This window comes from Rhinatrema bivittatum, chromosome 18 (genome assembly GCF_901001135.1).
Source record: "Rhinatrema bivittatum chromosome 18, aRhiBiv1.1, whole genome shotgun sequence".
NCBI lineage: Eukaryota > Metazoa > Chordata > Amphibia > Gymnophiona > Rhinatrematidae > Rhinatrema > Rhinatrema bivittatum.
The window spans coordinates 58,888,774-58,909,565 of record NC_042632.1 but is presented as its reverse complement, the minus strand read 5'-3'; the positions used below and the strand labels follow the sequence as shown (position 1 = coordinate 58,909,565).

At 49.1% G+C, this 20,792-nt stretch overlaps 2 protein-coding genes across 4 annotated transcripts in view; both read right to left on the bottom strand.

Moving 5' to 3' along the window:
• Positions 1 to 1,616, bottom strand: part of LOC115079984 (PDZ and LIM domain protein 7-like) — a 68,418-nt gene extending 66,802 nt beyond the window's left edge. Inside the window, exons 1-2 of one of the 3 annotated variants that reach the window (XM_029583979.1) lie at positions 1,477 to 1,536; positions 378 to 472 (exon numbers count right to left, since the gene is read on the bottom strand). The gene's annotated coding sequence lies outside the window, so the exon portion shown is untranslated. Of the gene's footprint in view, positions 1 to 377; positions 473 to 1,476 lie in introns of all 3 variants that reach the window. The other 2 variants (XM_029583978.1, XM_029583981.1) reach the window with 2 other exon arrangements.
• A 261-nt stretch (positions 1,617 to 1,877) lies between these two features.
• Positions 1,878 to 20,792, bottom strand: part of DDX41 (DEAD-box helicase 41) — a 41,329-nt gene continuing 22,414 nt past the window's right edge. The window contains exons 11-17 of the mRNA XM_029583976.1: positions 15,806 to 15,937; positions 15,205 to 15,276; positions 14,866 to 14,962; positions 9,233 to 9,382; positions 8,685 to 8,756; positions 2,522 to 2,632; positions 1,878 to 2,323 (exon numbers count right to left, since the gene is read on the bottom strand). Of these exons, the coding sequence (XP_029439836.1) occupies positions 2,187 to 2,323; positions 2,522 to 2,632; positions 8,685 to 8,756; positions 9,233 to 9,382; positions 14,866 to 14,962; positions 15,205 to 15,276; positions 15,806 to 15,937 (771 nt within the window). The 3' untranslated portion in view covers positions 1,878 to 2,186. The remainder of the gene's footprint in view (positions 2,324 to 2,521; positions 2,633 to 8,684; positions 8,757 to 9,232; positions 9,383 to 14,865; positions 14,963 to 15,204; positions 15,277 to 15,805; positions 15,938 to 20,792) is intronic.

Here is a 20,792-nt window from a genome sequence, read left to right as displayed (position 1 = left end):
TAAATGTTACCATTAACCAGGCCTGGGAAGATTTCTTCATGCATAAAAAATGCAAATAACTTGGACCCTGTTGGAGAATAAATCACCTCGCCCTAGCCATTCTGCGGTGGATCAGCAGAGTCTGATTCAGTCATCTGCTTTAGACAAGGCAAATCCTGCCCTACAGGCCCAGAACCTTAAGAAGCAAAGTGAATAGAAAAGGCAAGAGGCTTCCTGGCCGCCAGCCTCCTTACATGGCCTTCTCCCCCTGCAGACCCTTCCAGGAATGCAGCATGGCCGCCACTATTTCACTGTCATCCGCCCGGGCGTTTCTGCTTAACAAAGCCCTGATGTAATGCACCCACAGCGCCAAGAGCAGGGGCCAGGAAGCAGCTTACCTTCCCTCCTAACGGGATTGGGATAAGCCCTGAGGAAGTCACAAATATCCCAGAGCAAAACTAGCACAGGTCGTCTGCTCTCCCCACTGCAGCCTCTGTAACAGAGCAGAGGAATCAACACCTAGAGCATGAAACCCCCCTTCCTCAGCCTTCTTCCAATATTTAGTGCATGTCCCCCCCCCCCCCCCCAGAGAGCAGGGATCCTCCATACTCGGGGCGTGAACCCCCCCCCCCCCCACTGTTCCTCCAATACTCGGTGCATGACCCCCCCCCCACTCAGCCCCCAGTGCTCCTGCAATATTCAGTGCATGACCCCTCCCACTCAAACCCCCCCCCCGTGTTCCTCCAATACTGAATGCATAACCCCCCCCCCTCAGCCCCCAGTGTTCCTCCAATACTCAGTGCATGACCCCCCCCACTCAACCCCCCAGTGTTCCCCCAATACTCGTGCATGACCCCCCCCACTCAGCCCCCAGTGCTCCTGCAATATTCAGTGCATGACCCCCCCCCCCCGTGTTCCTCCAATACTGAATGCATAACCCCCCCCCCACTCAGCCCCCAGTGATCCCCAATACTCAAGGCATGAACCCCCCCAACTCAGCACCCAGTGTTCCTCCAATACTCAGTGCATGACCCCCCCCCACTCAACCCCCCAGTGTTCCCCCAATACTCGTGCATGACCCCCCCCCACAGCCCCCAGTGTTCCCCCAATACTTAGTGAAAGAACCTCCCCACTCAGCCCCCAGTGTTCCCCCAATACTCAGTGCATGACCCCCCACAGCCCCCAGTGAGCAGAGACCCTCCAATACTCAGTGCAAGAAACCACCACCCCCCCGGATTTCTCCAATACTCGGTGCATGACCCCCCCAGATTTCTCCAATACTCGGTGCATGACCCCCCCAGCGAGCAGGGATCGTTCAATACTCAGTGCATGACCCCCCCACTCAGCCCCCCGTGTTCCTCCAATACTCAGTGCATGACCCCCCCCCCCACTCAGCCCCCAGTGTTCCTCCAATACTCAGTGCATGAACCCCCCCCCCCCCGCACGGATATAAGCCCCTTCCCCATCCGAAGAGCCGCAGAACCTGCTCACGCTCACTTGGTCTCTGTTACTTCCTCAGCTCTCAGAGCAGCTCCCGCCACCTCCTGTAAATGGAACCAGGAATCTCCCAGACCGACTCGAGCCGAAGCTCTAGCACCAGTTACCGCCCAGGCTGCCAATCACGGCAAGGACACGCCCCCGGCCCAACCCTTTCCATAGAACACTGGCCCTCCAGGAAAGACAACTGCTGCCTGATTGGGCCGTTCTTACGCCCGCCCGCGGCCACGCCCACCGCAGCCGTTCCCAGGGTGGGGCTGAGCCGCTCCTCCCAGCCCTGCTAATTGTCTGTTTGTCTGCCGGGGTTGGGCGGGCGACGGCCGCACAAATTCTCATGCACGGAAAGTTTCCGGGCTCCCTACCGGGAAGAAGCAGCAGCAGCACAAAGTTTCACACACGAGTGCAAAAGAGCGAGCACTTTATTGTTTGTTTCTAAACGAGCAAGCGAGGTGGGCCCGGGCTGCGCGCCAGGCTCCACCCCTTACAGCAGCATCAGTCACATCTTCCTAAAAAGAGGGCAGGCTGAGGAGCTGCAGAGTCTTCACTTCCAAATGTGGTCACGATGTTCCCAGGGGCTGCAGGGAAACTCAGTGCCAGCACAGCTCCTCAGCACGCAGGGAGGAGACTTCATCACCCAATTTCCGCTCTTTGCCTTCCAGCAAAAGTAAGATGCAGGCAGCTGCTGTACTTCCCATGACCTAAGGCACAGGCTAGAAGTCCATGGAGCTATGGGCCAGGTAGTCCTTGCGCCCAATGTTACTGACTTGCTTGGTCTGCATTGCTTCCAGCTTCGGGCAGTCTGTGATACGATGGCCCAAGCCCCCACAGAAAGCACAGCCCCTCTCACCTGCAACAGCAACAATTAGAGTTAGGATAGAGGGAGGGGAAGCATCAGGTAATAGGGCAGCTATTCAATGAAGTGGTGGCAGTTACTAAGCACAAACTTGATTGTGAGCTCTCTGGTGACAGAAATATCCAAGCTGCTTTGAAGTGCCTGAAAAGGCAGAATAAAAATCACAAAAATGAAAGAAAAAGCTATTATTACCTCCAATGTCCAGCATGGATTCATCTCCATTGTTGAGCACCTGTAAGACAGGAGGAACCTTCTGCCTGGCTTCCAGTAGCAAGGCCTTCAAATCCATCAGTACAGACTCATCTGATGAAAGAGCAGAACAGCAAGCATGCGTAAGCTATACAACGACCCCATGGCATGGCCTGCCTCAGCGATTGGCATCACTCTTGACATGAACCTTAATGCCTATCTCGACTTGCAGGGCCTTAAAAAAGCAGTACGACTGCTGCTCTGGAGAACTAGAACTTCTCTCCTGCTGCGCATCCGATGCAGACTGCGTGCACGAGGTACAGGGCAGGTACAGCAGCCAAGAACAGCTGTAGGATGCAATACAGTTCTAACTTTGTCAGCAGACATAAGCCCTATTCTAATTTTGACAAGGAATAAATACTGGGTTTAACTGTTTTGTAGACGTTAGGATTTAGAAAGGAAAATTGGTTCTTACCTGCTAATTTTCGTTCCTGTAGTACCACAGATCATTCCAGACTGCTGGGTTATGCCTCCCTTCCAGCAGATGGAGACAGAGAAAAACTTGAAGGGAACCCCCTCTTAGTACGGTCCTTCAGTATAAACAATACCAAAGCAGAATAACAAATTTCCAACCACAGCTCGATCAAACAGGAGAAGAGGATCATCAACTATGTACATATCAGGAGTACTCTGAAAACTGCGATCGTATTTGTAATCTTCTTTTAGATCTCGAGATTGCTACGAATAAAAGGAAAAAAACCGAGCAGACCACCACCCGATGGGTGGACGTCTGAGCTGATCCGTGCTACTACAGGAACGAAAATTAGCAGGTAAGAACCAAAATTTCCTTTCCCTGTACGTACCTGGATCAGTCCAGACTGCTGGGTACCTAAGCTTCCCTAAATGGGGTGGGACGTAGACCGTCCTGCTCAAAGGACACTGCTCCCAAACTGTCGACCTCCGGTGCCCGGACATCTAGACTGTAATGCTCAGCAAAGGTGTGCAGAGACTTCCAAGTTGCCGCCTTACAAATTTCTTGTGGCAAACTAACTGGGTCTCTGCCCAGGAAGTGGCTTGTGACCGCATCAAATGAGCTTTGAGACTGTCCGGAACCGGCCACCCACGGCAAATATACGCAGATGTGAATGCCTCCTTCAACCACTGGGCAATGGACACAGTCGATGCCTTATGCCCCTTCTTGGGACCACTCCATAGGACAAAGAGATGATCCGAAAGCCTAAACTCATTGGTGACCTCCAGGTAATGCAAGAGAATCTGCCTGACATTCAACTGCCTCAATTCTCGAGCGTATCTCGATCCAAACCTGGCAATGCCGGCAATTCCACAGACTGATAAAGCAGAGATGACTTTCAGAAGAAAAGATGGCACTGTCCAAAGTGACACCCCAGAATCAGAAAAACGCAGGAAAGGGCCTGATTCTCCGAGACCCTCCTGGTGGAGCAGATAGCCACCAAAAATACCATCTTGAGGGTCAAATCCTTCAATGTAGCCCTCGAGGGGTTCAAACAATACCTGGAGCACCAAATACCACATTAGGGTGGGCCGCCAGAGACCCCCTTAATTTTGCCGCGAAGACAGCCCAAAGCTGAAACCTGCAGTCGAAGGCAAATATAGGATAATCCCTTGCCTAGGCCATCTTGTAAAAAGGCCAGGATTTGTGGAATTGAAGTGTGACGAGGAAGTATCCTTGCCCGCCACACCAAGAATCAAAGACTTTCCACATCCTGACAAAGGTGAGAGAAGTAGAGGTTTTCCGTGCCCCTTAATCAGGTAGAGATGACAGCATCAGGATAGCCTTTCTTCCTCAACTGCCTCCTCTCATTTATTTATTTATTTATTTATTTATTTATTATTTTTATTATACCGAGTTTCATGATCGGAATCACATCAACCCGGTTTACAATTAACAGGCTGCTAGACAAAAGTGAGTTGCCTGGTTGAAAAATACTGGACCCTAATGCAGAAGGTTCAGAAGATGACTCAGGCACAGCAGACCATCCAGCACCAGGTTGCCCCAGGGCCACTCTGGGGCAACGAGGATAACTTTTCCCAGATGAACTTCTATCCTTCTCAGAATCTTTCCCACGAGCAGCCATGGAGGAAACACACAAAGCAGAATGTCATGGGGCCAAGAGAGTACAAGGGCATCCACTCCTTCCGCTCCATGCTCCCTTTTGCGACTGAAGAATCTTGGGGCCTTCGCATTCGCTCGAGTCCAAATGGGGAGTGCCCCATCGATGAGACAGGAGAGCCATTGCTTCCGCAGACAACTCCCACTCTCCAGGGTCCAGACGCTGATGGCTCAGGAAATCCGCTTGGACATTGTCGATCCTAGCTATGTGAGAGGCCACCAAACAAGCGAGATGGTGCTCCGCCCAGGCCATCAACTTGTCTGCCTCCAAGGCTACCGGATGACTCTTCATTCCCCCTTGATGGTTGATGTACGCTACCGTTGTTGCATTATCTGACAAGACCCGTAACAGCTTGATAATGGATGAGAGGAAGAAACCTCTGCAACGCAAAGCACACCGCTCTTGTTTCCAGGCAATTAATTTTAATTAATTAATTTAAAAAAAATTAAATAAATTAATTTTAGGGGATAGTGAATTACCTATTGTACCTTATTGTAAACCGATGTGATATCTCTTTTTGAAATGAACATCGGTATATAAAAAAAATTGTAAATAAATAAATTAATTAATGGACTATCGCGCTTCCTGGCGCAACCACTGGCCCTGGGCCGACAGATTGGCAAACTACGCCCCAACTGGAGAGGCTGGCATCTGTCATCACAATCACCCACTAAGCCACCTCCAAGTCCATTCCATGCTGCAAGTGGTCGGGGACCAGCCACCAACTTAGACTGCACCTGGCGGGGTCGTCCAAGAAAACAAAGAGGTAGGCGATCTATAATGGCCATCAGGTAAACACAAAAGAATAGATGCCTTGATCTTTTTCAATATACTTTATTGGAGCAGAGACATATTCATAAAAATGCTCGACTCAGGCAGAGTTTAGCAGCTCAACAGCTGCTGCCTCAGGGGCTCAACCACTCCAAAGTCATGAGTAAAATACAGTGGTGCAGTATCATTAAGTGAACAGTTTTGTACATCAGCAATGAAAAAACAACTTGCAAGTTGACGTTCAGGACACAGTCTCTGCCCGTATCTAGAGTAGATGCCATAGAATCAAGAACCTGAAAATAATCCCAGGCCCTGGGCATCCACAGGGATAAGAGATGAACTTGAGACGTCAGCTTGGCAATCCGATGATCTTTGCGGATCCCTATGTGCAGATCTACCTCCGTTGTCCAGTGAAGCCAAAAACTCTCCTTTGCGCACGGCCACAATGACAGAGCGCAGGGTCTCCATTCACCTTCTTCAGGTCTAGTATCGGCTGGAAAGAGCCTTCCTTCTTGGGGACCACAAAATAGATTTGGAGTATCTGCCAGTCCTGCACTCGTCCAGGGGGAATGGGACAATGGCTCCAAGGTCTTCCTCACAATCCGCTTCTTCACAGGGGAACCGCAAGAAGACACAAAAAACAGGTCTCGAAGAGGACGAGCAAAATCTAAAGCATAACAGTGTTCTATGATGTTTAGAACCCACTAGTCTGATGTTATCTTGACCCACTCCTCGTAAAACAGGGAGAGCTGTCCCCCTATCGCCGGGACAGAGGAATGGGTTGGCGTTATCTCATTGGGAGGTCTTAGCGTCCTAAGAACCCTGGGAGACTCCGTTGCGGTTAGACCTACGTCCGTGAAAGGAATGAGCCCAAGCTGAGGGCTGCTGCTGTCCAAAAGGCGGTGCCCTGCTCTGACGAAAAAGGCGCTGACCACAAAAATGAGAACGGGATGGGCCAAAACTCATGCGGACCCTAGGCTTGTCTTCAGGCAGCTTATATACCTTATTGTCCCCCCAAATCATCCCCAAAAAGGAACTTCCTCTTGAAAGGAAGTGCCCCCAACTGAGACTTGGAAGAGACATCTGCAGACCAGTTGCAGAGCCACAAAAGCCTCCTGGCTGAAACCATGGAGACCATGATTTGGGACAAGGTACAGAGAAGATCATACAAAGCATCCATGCCATACACCACAGCTGCCTCCAAGTGCTCTGCCTGTTCCGCTTCCTGAGGGGATAGATCCTTGGTACTCAGAAGCTGCTGGAACCATCACAGGCTAGCTCGCTGCATCAGACTACTGCAAACTGCCGCCCTGACACAGAGCGCCGAACCTCGAAAATCCTCTTAAGGACTTTGAGTTTCCTGTCCTGGAGATCCTTCAGAGCCGCAGCTCCTGCTGTTGGAATAGAGGTTCACTTCATGACAGCAGACACCGAAGCATCCACCTTCGGAATCTTAGGAAGTTCTAAGGACTCTTCAGGCAAAAGATAGAGCTTATTCATGGCTCTCCTGACCCGCAGGCCTGCCTCCGGAACATCAATTGCAACAGCATCGGGTGGAAAGGAAAAGGCCTAGCCGGAGTCCGAAGACCCGATAGGACGGGATCTACTGTGTCGAGATGCGTACAGTCCGGGGTGGCCAGGATTCCCAGCTCGGCCAGTACACGAGGGCTCATCGGATCAAGCTTGTCCCTCCAAAACAGCTGGAGCACCCGCGGGTCATCACCTTCCACCAGCACGGCCCTATCAGGATCCTCGTCCTGATCCGCATGGGGAAGGTCAGGGGCCGCCAGGACCAACAGATCCACAGCCGGGGGTTCCGGCAGATCAGAGGTTCCGTCTCAGACCACACGAATTCTATTGGCCTCCTGAACCTCGACACCCTTGGGGCCTTCAAAAGAGGAGGGTCCATTAACAGCAGACCCCTCCTAGACTCTCCCTGCTGTGACAGGCTTGCCACATAAGCTTTGTGCATTAAAAGCACAAAATGCGCCAAAAAGGGTGCTGGCCCTTTAACCCCCCCCCCCCCAAGAGGGGTGTCCTACGGAGAAGCCAGAACTGAGGCCAGAGGACTCTCAGGGCTCAAATCGGGGGGGGGGGGAGGAGGAGGAAACCCCTCCCCTGTAAGCTAATCCTCTGCGGCCAGCAAAGGACTCAAAAGAGCCGTCGTTCCCATGCTCCGTGGGTCCTAACAGATACCCTCCCCCGCCCCCGGGAAGATCTCAGGAGCGCCGCGTGTCTGGCTCCCCGCAGGCCGAACAGCGGTACACTCGCAGCATGGCCCGGCGAGCGGGGGAGCGAGGGAACAACAAAACTTACCTCCGGAGCCTGGGAATCAATTGGTAATAGTAAGGTCTCACCAGAGGAATGTGACTTCTCTGGGTGGGGGAGGGACCGGACCACCGGTCTGCACCCGAAAACTAACAGTCACCGGGTCCGGGCACAGGAGCAATCCGCCTGCAACCAGGGGGGGATGGTCCCACTAGGACCTGCCAACCCCCTGGGAGGAAACGTACTCCTACCTCTTTTTTTTTTAATCCTGTTTGAACGAGCGTAAGGCAAGGTAATAGAAGATATCTTTATTTTCTATTCTCTTTTTCTTAGATCAGGACCGCAGGTGCTGCTACCTCCATCTGCTGGAGACAGAGAAATATTGAAGTTTTTCTCTGTCTCCATCTGCTGGAAGGGAGGTATAACCCAGCAGTCTGAACGCATCCGGGTACGCACAGGGAAACATGTTTAAAAGAATTTGGAAAGTAAATTTTTTAAATTAGAGCATTCTTTTGATTAATGGGCTGAACAATTCTGCATACATTTACTCCCTTGAAAAATATATAGCAAAGATAAAAAGCAAATACTAGTGTGACTTCACATCCCACTGACTGGGATCCAACTGGCCAAAATGGAAGCAGAAGGCGGGAACCAGTTTGTGGCTATCATGGTCCTTCCAGGAGTGCAGAATAATGCAAGACGGAAGAACTTAATATTAACCCTTCCACCCCTACCTCCATCAGAGATATCCCCATCTAAATCCCAGACTGCAGGTTAGCATCTCTACCATCTACTGGAGTCAGAGAAATACTGGGGGACTGCAGGTGGCACTGTCTCTTATGTAGCAGTGTCCAAAGTTTTGTCTCTGACTCCATCTGCTAGTAGGGATGCATAACCCCCTGGTCTGGAATGATCGGCGTATGTTCAGGAACCCCATGTGCACCATCCCCCCTCCACACCCAGAGCTGTCTCACCACAAGCCTTGTTGATGAACGTGGTTGCAATGCCTGTGTTGCCAGATCGTCCTGTACGGCCAATCCTGTGAACTGGGAGAGAGGGAAAGAGCACCGCAGGTTACATGCAGATGGAGAGCAGCAAGTCCTGTGCAGACAGCAAATAGCTGAGAATGCAAAACCTATCGTCTGCAGTGATGTTTGCACTGAGCCAAGTGTGACCCAAGGCACGGCTTCAACAGCCACCCAAGGCAACAAGCACTAGCAAGTCAGCAAAACGTAAGGCCCCTTACATGCACCACAGCCCAAGTAGTTTCCTTAATCCTGCTTGCCAGGCAACATCTCAACCATAGCCAGCCCTCTTTCCCTTCTCACCATGACACCCCAGTTCTTGGGTACCCCTCTAAGACAAGTGAGGCCACAGCCATTCTTAGAGGGGCAAGACGCCAGTTCTGATGGCCATCGCCAACCTCTGCCTGGAAGGGGCTGCCCAATCCCCTGACCGTGCCTCCTATCAGCCCCCAATCTCATTAATCAATCTTTATACATAAAGCTGTGCTTCCCCTTACCGTAATTTTCAATCTCTTCTGGCATGTCATAGTTTATCACATGTTGAATGGCTGGAAAGTCCAGACCTTTGGAGGCCACATCCGTGGCAACCAGGACATCTTTCTTCCCTTCCCGGAATGCCTCAATGGCTTTGGTTCTTTCTTCCTGGTCTGGAACGAAGAAAGGAATTAACTCCCTAAAGTCCGTGTTCCTGTGCTCCAGCTAGGAAATAAACCTTCCAATGCTACCAGGGAAAAAGGCAGATGCATGGAGCAGGGGGGGCGGTTATAAGGAGCGGTTACTGCACTCATCTCATCCCAGAGGAAGCCCGAGGCTCAGCACTGGAGGGGGATACAGGGAGCGGTTACTACGCTCAGATACTGTCCCAGAGGAAGCCTGAGGCTCAGCACTGCAGGGGATACAGGGAGCGATTACTACGTTCAGATACTGTCCCAGAGGAAGCCTGAGGCTCAGCACTGGAGGGGGATACAGGGAGCGGTTACTACGCTCAGATACTGTCCCAGAGGAAGCCCGAGGCTCAGCACTGGAGGGGGATACAGGGAGCGATTACTACGCTCAGATACTGTCCCAGAGGAAGCCTGAGGCTCAGCACTGGAGGGGATACAGGGAGCGGTTACTGCGCTCAGATACTGTCCCAGAGGAAGCCCGAGGCTCAGCACTGGAGGGGGATACAGGGAGCGGTTACTGCACTCATCTCATCCCAGAGGAAGCCCGAGGCTCAGCACTGGAGGGGGATACAGGGAGCGATTACTACGCTCAGATACTGTCCCAGAGGAAGCCCGAGGCTCAGCACTGGAGGGGGATACAGGGAGCGATTACTACGCTCAGATACTGTCCCAGAGGAAGCCTGAGGCTCAGCACTGGAGGGGATACAGGGAGCGGTTACTGCGCTCAGATACTGTCCCAGAGGAAGCCCGAGGCTCAGCACTGGAGGGGGATACAGGGAGCGGTTACTGCGCTCAGATACTGTCCCAGAGGAAGCCTGAGGCTCAGCACTGGAGGGGGATACAGGGAGCGGTTACTGCGCTCAGATACTGTCCCAGAGGAAGCCTGAGGCTCAGCACTGGAGGGGATACAGGGAGCGATTACTGCGCTCAGATACTGTCCCAGAGGAAGCCTGAGGCTCAGCACTGGAGGGGATACAGGGAGCGATTACTGCACTCATCTCATCCCAGAGGAAGCCCGAGGCTCAGCACTGGAGGGGGATACAGGGAGCGGTTACTGCGCTCAGATACTGTCCCAGAGGAAGCCTGAGGCTCAGCACTGGAGGGGGATACAGGGAGCGGTTACTACGCTCAGATACTGTCCCAGAGGAAGCCCGAGGCTCAGCACTGGAGGGGATACAGGGAGCGGTTACTACGCTCAGATACTGTCCCAGAGGAAGCCCGAGGCTCAGCACTGGAGGGGGATACAGGGAGCGGTTACTACGCTCAGATACTGTCCCAGAGGAAGCCCGAGGCTCAGCACTGGAGGGGATACAGGGAGCGGTTACTGCGCTCAGATACTGTCCCAGAGGAAGCCCGAGGCTCAGCACTGGAGGGGGATACAGGGAGCGGTTACTGCGCTCAGATACTGTCCCAGAGGAAGCCCGAGGCTCAGCACTGGAGGGGATACAGGGAGCGGTTACTGCGCTCAGATACTGTCCCAGAGGAAGCCCGAGGCTCAGCACTGGAGGGGGATACAGGGAGCGGTTACTGCGCTCAGATACTGTCCCAGAGGAAGCCCGAGGCTCAGCACTGGAGGGGGATACAGGGAGCGGTTACTACGCTCAGATACTGTCCCAGAGGAAGCCCGAGGCTCAGCACTGGAGGGGGATACAGGGAGCGGTTACTACGCTCAGATACTGTCCCAGAGGAAGCCCGAGGCTCAGCACTGGAGGGGATACAGGGAGCGGTTACTGCGCTCAGATACTGTCCCAGAGGAAGCCCGAGGCTCAGCACTGGAGGGGGATACAGGGAGCGGTTACTGCGCTCAGATACTGTCCCAGAGGAAGCCCGAGGCTCAGCACTGGAGGGGATACAGGGAGCGGTTACTGCGCTCAGATACTGTCCCAGAGGAAGCCCGAGGCTCAGCACTGGAGGGGGATACAGGGAGCGGTTACTGCGCTCAGATACTGTCCCAGAGGAAGCCCGAGGCTCAGCACTGGAGGGGGATACAGGGAGCGGTTACTGCGCTCAGATACTGTCCCAGAGGAAGCCTGAGGCTCAGCACTGGAGGGGGATACAGGGAGCGGTTACTACGCTCAGATACTGTCCCAGAGGAAGCCCGAGGCTCAGCACTGGAGGGGATACAGGGAGCGGTTACTACATTCAGATACTGTCCCAGAGGAAGCCCGAGGCTCAGCACTGGAGGGGGATACAGGGAGCGGTTACTACGCTCAGATACTGTCCCAGAGGAAGCCCGAGGCTCAGCACTGGAGGGGGATACAGGGAGCGGTTACTGCGCTCAGATACTGTCCCAGAGGAAGCCCGAGGCTCAGCACTGGAGGGGGATACAGGGAGCGGTTACTGCGCTCAGATACTGTCCCAGAGGAAGCCCGAGGCTCAGCACTGGAGGGGGATACAGGGAGCGGTTACTGCGCTCAGATACTGTCCCAGAGGAAGCCTGAGGCTCAGCACTGGAGGGGGATACAGGGAGCGGTTACTGCGCTCAGATACTGTCCCAGAGGAAGCCCGAGGCTCAGCACTGGAGGGGATACAGGGAGCGGTTACTGCGCTCAGATACTGTCCCAGAGGAAGCCCGAGGCTCAGCACTGGAGGGGGATACAGGGAGCGGTTACTACGCTCAGATACTGTCCCAGAGGAAGCCCGAGGCTCAGCACTGGAGGGGGATACAGGGAGCGGTTACTGCACTCAGATACTGTCCCAGAGGAAGCCTGAGGCTCAGCACTGGAGGGGGATACAGGGAGCGGTTACTACGCTCAGATACTGTCCCAGAGGAAGCCCGAGGCTCAGCACTGGAGGGGGATACAGGGAGCGGTTACTGCGCTCAGATACTGTCCCAGAGGAAGCCCGAGGCTCAGCACTGGAGGGGGATACAGGGAGCGGTTACTACGCTCAGATACTGTCCCAGAGGAAGCCTGAGGCTCAGCACTGGATGGGGATACAGGGAGCGGTTACTACGCTCAGATACTGTCCCAGAGGAAGCCCGAGGCTCAGCACTGGAGGGGATACAGGGAGCGGTTACTGCACTCAGATACTGACCCAGAGGAAGCCTGAGGCTCAGCACTGGAGGGGGATACAGGGAGCGGTTACTGCGCTCAGATACTGTCCCAGAGGAAGCCCGAGGCTCAGCACTGGAGGGGGATACAGGGAGCGGTTACTGCGCTCAGATACTGTCCCAGAGGAAGCCCGAGGCTCAGCACTGGAGGGGATACAGGGAGCGGTTACTACGCTCAGATACTGTCCCAGAGGAAGCCCGAGGCTCAGCACTGGAGGGCGATACAGGGAGCGGTTACTGCGCTCAGATACTGTCCCAGAGGAAGCCTGAGGCTCAGCACTGGAGGGGGATACAGGGAGCGGTTACTACGCTCAGATACTGTCCCAGAGGAAGCCCGAGGCTCAGCACTGGAGGGGGATACAGGGAGCGGTTACTACGCTCAGATACTGTCCCAGAGGAAGCCTGAGGCTCAGCACTGGAGGGGGATACAGGGAGCGGTTACTACGCTCAGATACTGTCCCAGAGGAAGCCTGAGGCTCAGCACTGGAGGGGGATACAGGGAGCGGTTACTGCGCTCAGATACTGTCCCAGAGGAAGCCCGAGGCTCAGCACTGGAAGGGGATACAGGGAGCGGTTACTACGCTCAGATACTGTCCCAGAGGAAGCCCGAGGCTCAGCACTGGAGGGGGATACAGGGAGCAGTTACTACGCTCAGATACTGTCCCAGAGGAAGCCCGAGGCTCAGTAGTGGAGGGGATACAGGGAGCGGTTACTACGCTCAGATACTGTCCCAGAGGAAGCCCGAGGCTCAGCACTGGAGGGGATACAGGGAGCGGTTACTGCGCTCAGATACTGTCCCAGAGGAAGCCTGAGGCTCAGCACTGGAGGGGATACAGGGAGCGGTTACTGCGCTCAGATACTGTCCCAGAGGAAGCCCGAGGCTCAGCACTGGAGGGGGATACAGGGAGCGGTTACTACGCTCAGATACTGTCCCAGAGGAAGCCTGAGGCTCAGTAGTGGAGGGGGATACAGGGAGCGGTTACTGCGCTCAGATACTGTCCCAGAGGAAGCCCGAGGCTCAGCACTGGAGGGGGATACAGGGAGCGGTTACTACGCTCAGATACTGTCCCAGAGGAAGCCTGAGGCTCAGCACTGGAGGGGATACAGGGAGCGGTTACTACGCTCAGATACTGTCCCAGAGGAAGCCTGAGGCTCAGCACTGGAGGGGGATACAGGGAGCGGTTACTACGCTCAGATACTGTCCCAGAGGAAGCCCTGAGGCTCAGCACTGGAGGGGATACAGGGAGCGGTTACTACGCTCAGATACTGTCCCAGAGGAAGCCCGAGGCTCAGCACTGGAGGGGGATACAGGGAGCGGTTACTACGTTCAGATACTGTCCCAGAGGAAGCCCGAGGCTCAGCACTGGAGGGGATACAGGGAGCGGTTACTGCACTCGTCTCATCCCAGAGGAAGCCCGAGGCTCAGCACTGGAGGGGGATACAGGGAGCGGTTACTACGTTCAGATACTGTCCCAGAGGAAGCCTGAGGCTCAGCACTGGAGGGGGATACAGGGAGCGGTTACTGCGCTCAGATCTTGTCCAGAGAATGAACCTGCAAGAGAAGGTCAGAAGTAGAGAACATTCAGGATCATCTTATGCATGCATGGGATGGTAGCCCATACACCAGCCATGTGTGACATTATCATCAGCCATCCTACTTGCCAGGACTGGCTTCATACTGTATCCTTCTCCAAGTCCTATTCGATTTTTTTCATGTAAAACAATGCAATATGCAAAATGAAATGAAACCTATGCATAAGAAAATCCAAATATTTTTCTTCCCACGGGGCAGGACAGCAGTTCATAAAATGAATGTTCCAGCTCTTCCCAACAGAAAGACCACCATCAGCACTTGTGCATCCTAGAAAGCGAGGAGAGCGCCTCCCACGCCATCTCCTGCCTACCAGGAGGAAAAGAGCTCTCCAGTTATCCGTCTCAGACAACCAGACAGCGGGCTCTCATCACTGCAACATTTGCCCAGGAGAGGAGGGAGAGCCACACTGCAGATGTCTTCTTGTGACCTGCAGTTAAGTTCATTCCAAAGCCCGATTGCATCTGAATAAATGGTGAGACAGAGTCAGGGTCTGCTCCGCTCTCAGATCCTGCAGTGTCCCCGTGTGGGAGCTGGGTCATGCGGTCTCCAGCCGCTGCTCTCCCAGTAACTGGGCCATGGGAATGGTCTCAACGGTCAAAAAAAGCATCCACAGGGCAGGGCACGGGAGAGAGGGGGGATATAAATATAAGATAATACTGATGACTGACAGGCTGGGGGGAGGGGGGAGAGAAAAAAGGTTTTTTGGTTTTAGAAAGTGTAATAAAATTGATTATCTTCTTAAAATGACAGGAGTATCCCCCCACCTGTCCTGCAACTGCTCCAGGTAATTTAAAAGCGGTAGAGAAACCCCTTACTTACCCTTCCCTCCATGGATGGCTACAGCCTCCACCCCTTTCAGTAAAAGATATTCATGGATAGCATCCACGTCTGCTTTCTTCTCTGCAAATATCAGCACCTGTGATGTGAATGGCAGAGGCAGAGTCACCGCGCTATCACCAGACGTCAGCTTAACCTGCCTCCTCAGCGCACCACAAACAGGACCAATAGTGCCGAAGGCAGACATTTGGGACACCAGCATCGTGTGAACTTTAAAAAGGTCATACTGCTCCCCGAGTGTGGTAGCACTGCTGCCTTACTCCTCGCACACTCTCGCCCTGCCCTCTCAGCTCACTAACACCACCCGCACGCTATACGCACTGGTGGAGGCGTCTTCTGTAGACACTCCAAGAGATAAACCATCTTTGCTTCTTCTTTAACGTATTCGACTTCCTATAGGAAAGAAGAGATCAGACTTACATTCACAGGAGACAAGATTACACTGTAAATGGCATTCAAAAATGAAAAAAAAAACTTGTACTTGTCACATGAGCTGCACAATGCTGGATCTGTTGCTTTTGAGTTCCTCGGTATAAAACCTCCCCAAGGGGAGGCAGCTGAGCTCAGTCTTCTCTGCTGGCAGCAGTCCAATTATCTCAGGTACGCATTTACCATTTCTCTAACAACAAGCAGCTGCAATGGGCCTCGCTGACATGTCTTCAAATCCACAGTGCCAACATGCAATCCACGGCTAGCCAAGCCCCCAGGACAAAATCCATCCCCCGAATACCATCTGCCTTGTGCTCTGCACCCAAACACTGCTACTCCCAAGCACCTTCCTCACTCCATGTTCCCCTGTACCCTAGGGCACCTGGAGGTCTCCTGCAGCATCAGCAGCAAAATCCAAAGAAGTGCTGGCTGCCCACCCCAGGGCTCTGACGATGAGCAGGGCAGACATTGCTTGTCCCTGGGAAACGCTCACCTGTATGACATCCAGGCTGGCAGCACCAGCACGCCCCACGTTGATGGTGATGGGCTTCACCAGAGCACTCTTTGCAAAGTTCTGGATCTTCTTGGGCATGGTGGCACTGAACAGCAGGGTCTGGCGCTGACCCTGGATACGGCAATTTGAAAGCGGAAGGAGAAGAAAACAAAAAACAGAGAACATCCTGAGAAAGTTCCATCGTGAAAGTTATAAAGCTCAGCAAAGCTAATTTTGTTTCCTTGAGTCTGGCCAGATCGGTCCAGACAAATGGGTTTATGCTGTCCAAACAGCAAAACGGAGAGAACAGGTTTACTGACAGCAGGCCTTGGGGCTTCCAGGGGACCAACAACATAGAATCCCAAAAATGGGAAAGCAGATAAAGAAACAAGCCCCAAGGATGCTACTTATTCAACCATAATCTCCTGAAGCAACTTAGGGGATAAGAGCAAAGGATTCTGCAGAATCAGAGAGAGCAGCACCTTTACTAGTCATCAATGTATAGAAAACAAGAAGTAGAACATATATATTAGATACTGATTTCTGCAGCATCAGAGAGAGCAGCACCTTTACTAGTCATCAATGTATAGAAAACAAGAAGTAGAACATATATATTAGATACTGATTTCTGCAGCATCAGAGAGAGCAGCACCTTCTAGTCATCAATGTATAGAAAACAAGAAGTAGAACATATATATTAGATACTGATTTCTGCAGAATCAGAGAGAGCAGCACCTTCTAGTCATCAATATATAGAGAAAAAAGAAGTAGAACATATATATTAGATACTGATTTCTGCAGAATCAGAGAGAGCAGCACCTTCTAGTCATCAATGTATAGAAAACAAGAAGTAGAACATATATATTAGATACTGATTTCTGCAGAATCAGAGAGAGCAGCACCTTTACTAGTCATCAATGTATAGAAAACAAGAAGTAGAACATATATATTAGATACTGATTTCTGCAGAATCAGAGAGAGCAGCACCTTCTAGTCATCAATCTATAGAGAAAAAAGAAGTAGAACATATATATTAGATACTGATTTCTGCAGAATCAGAGAGAGCAGCACCTTCTAGTCATCAATGTATAGAGAAACAAGAAGTAGAACATATATATTAGATACTGATTTCTGCAGCATCAGAGAGAGCAGCACCTTTAGTAGTCATCAATGTATAGAGAAAAAAGAAGTAGAACATATATATTAGATACTGATTTCTGCAGCATCAGAGAGAGCAGCACCTTTACTAGTCATCAATGTATAGAAAACAAGAAGTAGAACATATATATTAGATACTGATTTCTGCAGCATCAGAGAGAGCAGCACCTTCTAGTCATCAATGTATAGAGAAAAAAGAAGTAGAACATATATATTAGATACTGATTTCTGCAGAATCAGAGAGAGCAGCACCTTTACTAGTCATCAATGTATAGAAAACAAGAAGTAAAACATATATATTAGATACTGATTTCTGCAGCATCAGAGAGAGCAGCACCTTTACTAGTCATCAATGTATAGAGAAACAAGAAGTAGAACATATATATTAGATACTGATTTCTGCAGAATCAGAGAGAGCAGCACTTTCTAGTCATCAATGTATAGAGAAAAAAGAAGTAGAACATATATATTAGATACTGATTTCTGCAGCATCAGAGAGAGCAGCACCTTCTAGTCATCAATGTATAGAGAAAAAAGAAGTAGAACATATATATTAGATACTGATTTCTGCAGCATCAGAGAGAGCAGCACCTTTACTAGTCATCAATGTATAGAGAAAAAAGAAGTAGAACATATATATTAGATACTGATTTCTGCAGAATCAGAGAGAGCAGCACCTTTACTAGTCATCAATGTATAGAGAAACAAGAAGTAGAACATATATATTAGATACTGATTTCTGCAGAATCAGAGAGAGCAGCACCTTCTAGTCATCAATGTATAGAGAAAAAAGAAGTAGAACATATATATTAGATACTGATTTCTGCAGAATCAGAGAGAGCAGCACTTTCTAGTCATCAATGTATAGAGAAAAAAGAAGTAGAACATATATATTAGATACTGATTTCTGCAGCATCAGAGAGAGCAGCACCTTCTAGTCATCAATGTATTGAGAAAAAAGAAGTAGAACATATATATTAGATACTGATTTCTGCAGCATCAGAGAGAGCAGCACCTTTAGTAGTCATCAATGTATAGAGAAAAAAGAAGTAGAACATATATATTAGATACTGATTTCTGCAGCATCAGAGAGAGCAGCACCTTTACTAGTCATCAATGTATAGAAAACAAGAAGTAGAACATATATATTAGATACTGATTTCTGCAGCATCAGAGAGAGCAGCACCTTCTAGTCATCAATGTATAGAGAAAAAAGAAGTAGAACATATATATTAGATACTGATTTCTGCAGCATCAGAGAGAGCAGCACCTTTACTAGTCATCAATGTATAGAGAAAAAAGAAGTAGAACATATATATTAGATACTGATTTCTGCAGAATCAGAGAGAGCAGCACCTTTACTAGTCATCAATGTATAGAGAAAAAAGAAGTAGAACATATATATTAGATACTGATTTCTGCAGCATCAGAGAGAGCAGCACTTTCTAGTCATCAATGTATAGAGAAAAAAGAAGTAGAACATATATATTAGATACTGATTTCTGCAGAATCAGAGAGAGCAGCACCTTTACTAGTCATCAATGTATAGAAAAAAGAAGTAGAACATATATATTAGATACTGATTTCTGCAGAATCAGAGAGAGCAGCACCTTCTAGTCATCAATGTATAGAGAAAAAAGAAGTAGAACATATATATTAGATACTGATTTCTGCAGAATCAGAGAGAGCAGCCCCTTCTAGTCATCAATGTATAGAGAAACAAGAAGTAGAACATATATATTAGATACTGATTTCTGCAGCATCAGAGAGAGCAGCACCTTCTAGTCATCAATGTATAGAGAAAAAAGTAGAACATATATATTAGATACTGATTTCTGCAGCATCAGAGAGAGCAGCACTTTCTATAGAGAAAAAAGAAGTAGAACATATATATTAGATACTGATTTCTGCAGAATCAGAGAGAGCAGCACCTTTACTAGTCATCAATGTATAGAAAAAAGAAGTAGAACATATATATTAGATACTGATTTCTGCAGAATCAGAGAGAGCAGCACCTTCTAGTCATCAATGTATAGAGAAAAAAGAAGTAGAACATATATATTAGATACTGATTTCTGCAGCATCAGAGACAGCAGCACCTTCTAGTCATCAATGTATAGAGAAACAAGAAGTAGAACATATATATTAGATACTGATTTCTGCAGCATCAGAGACAGCAGCACCTTCTAGTCATCAATGTATAGAGAAAAAAGTAGAACATATATATTAGATACTGATTTCTGCAGAATCAGAGAGAGCAGCACCTTTAACTAGTCATCAATGTATAGAGAAAAAAGAAGTAGAACATATATATTAGATACTGATTTCTGCAGCAGAGAGAGTAGCACCTTCTAGTCATCAATGTATAGAGAAAAAAGAAGTAGAACATATATATTAGATACTGATTTCTGCAGAATCAGAGAGAGCAGCACCTTTACTAGTCATCAATGTATAGAGAAAAAAGTAGAACATATATATTAGATACTGATTTCTGCAGCAGAGAGAGTAGCACCTTCTAGTCATCAATGTATAGTGAAAAAAGTAGAACATATATATTAGATACTGATTTCTGCAGCATCAGAGAGAGCAGCACCTTCTAGTCATCAATGTATAGTGAAAAAAGAAGTAGAACATATATATTAAATACTGATTTCTGCAGCATCAGAGAGTGCAGCACCTTTACTAGTCATCAATGTATAGAGAAAAAAGAAGTAGAACATATATATTAGATACTGATTTCTGCAGCATCAGAGAGAGCAGCACCTTCTAGTCATCAATGTATAGTGAAAAAAGAAGTAGAACATATATATTAAATACTGATTTCTGCAGCATCAGAGAGTGCAGCACCTTTACTAGTCATCAATGTATAGAGAAAAAAGAAGTAGAACATATATTAGATACTGATTTCTGCAGCATCAGAGAGTGCAGCACCTTTACTAGTCATCAATGTATAGAGAAAAAAGAAGTAGAACATATATATTAGATACTGATTTCTGCAGCATCAGAGAGAGCAGCACCTTCTAGTCATCAATGTATAGAGAAAAAAGAAGTAGAACATATATATTAGATACTGATTTCTGCAGCATCAGAGAGAGCAGCACCTTCTAGTCATCAATGTATAGTGAAAAAAGAAGTAGAACATATATATTAAATACTGATTTCTGCAGCATCAGAGAGTGCAGCACCTTTACTAGTCATCAATGTATAGAGAAAAAAGAAGTAGAACATATATTAGATACTGATTTCTGCAGCATCAGAGAGTGCAGCACCTTTACTAGTCATCAATGTATAGAGAAAAAAGAAGTAGAACATATATATTAGATACTGATTTCTGCAGCATCAGAGAGAGCAGCACCTTCTAGTCATCAATGTATAGAGAAAAAAAGAAGTAGAACATATATATTAAATACTGATTTTTGTAAAAGTTTACCAAGTACTCAAATCAAAAAAGCTTTAATGCATAATGAAAGCCACAGCATCAGACAACAGGTTATGTTTCAGGATAAAATATTAAAAAGAAAGCACACACTGTTGACAGTTCTGCAGATTGTGGACAAGCCAGTTCCAATCAGATAAGTAAAGCATTTTCTAGTAAGATACATTCAGGCATTGCCTATCAGATGATTGATAAATTGGGTGATCTCTGACCCGTTGGTTACTGAATTCTGAACACCAGTTCTCTGATGCTGTGGCTTTGATTATGGATTAAAGCTTTTTGATTTGAGTGCTTGGTAAATTTTTCCCAAACACAATTTATAATGCATATGTTATAGAAATTAGAACGATGGCATAAAAGTTTCAGAGGGTCCTGGACTGGTCTGGCTGTTAT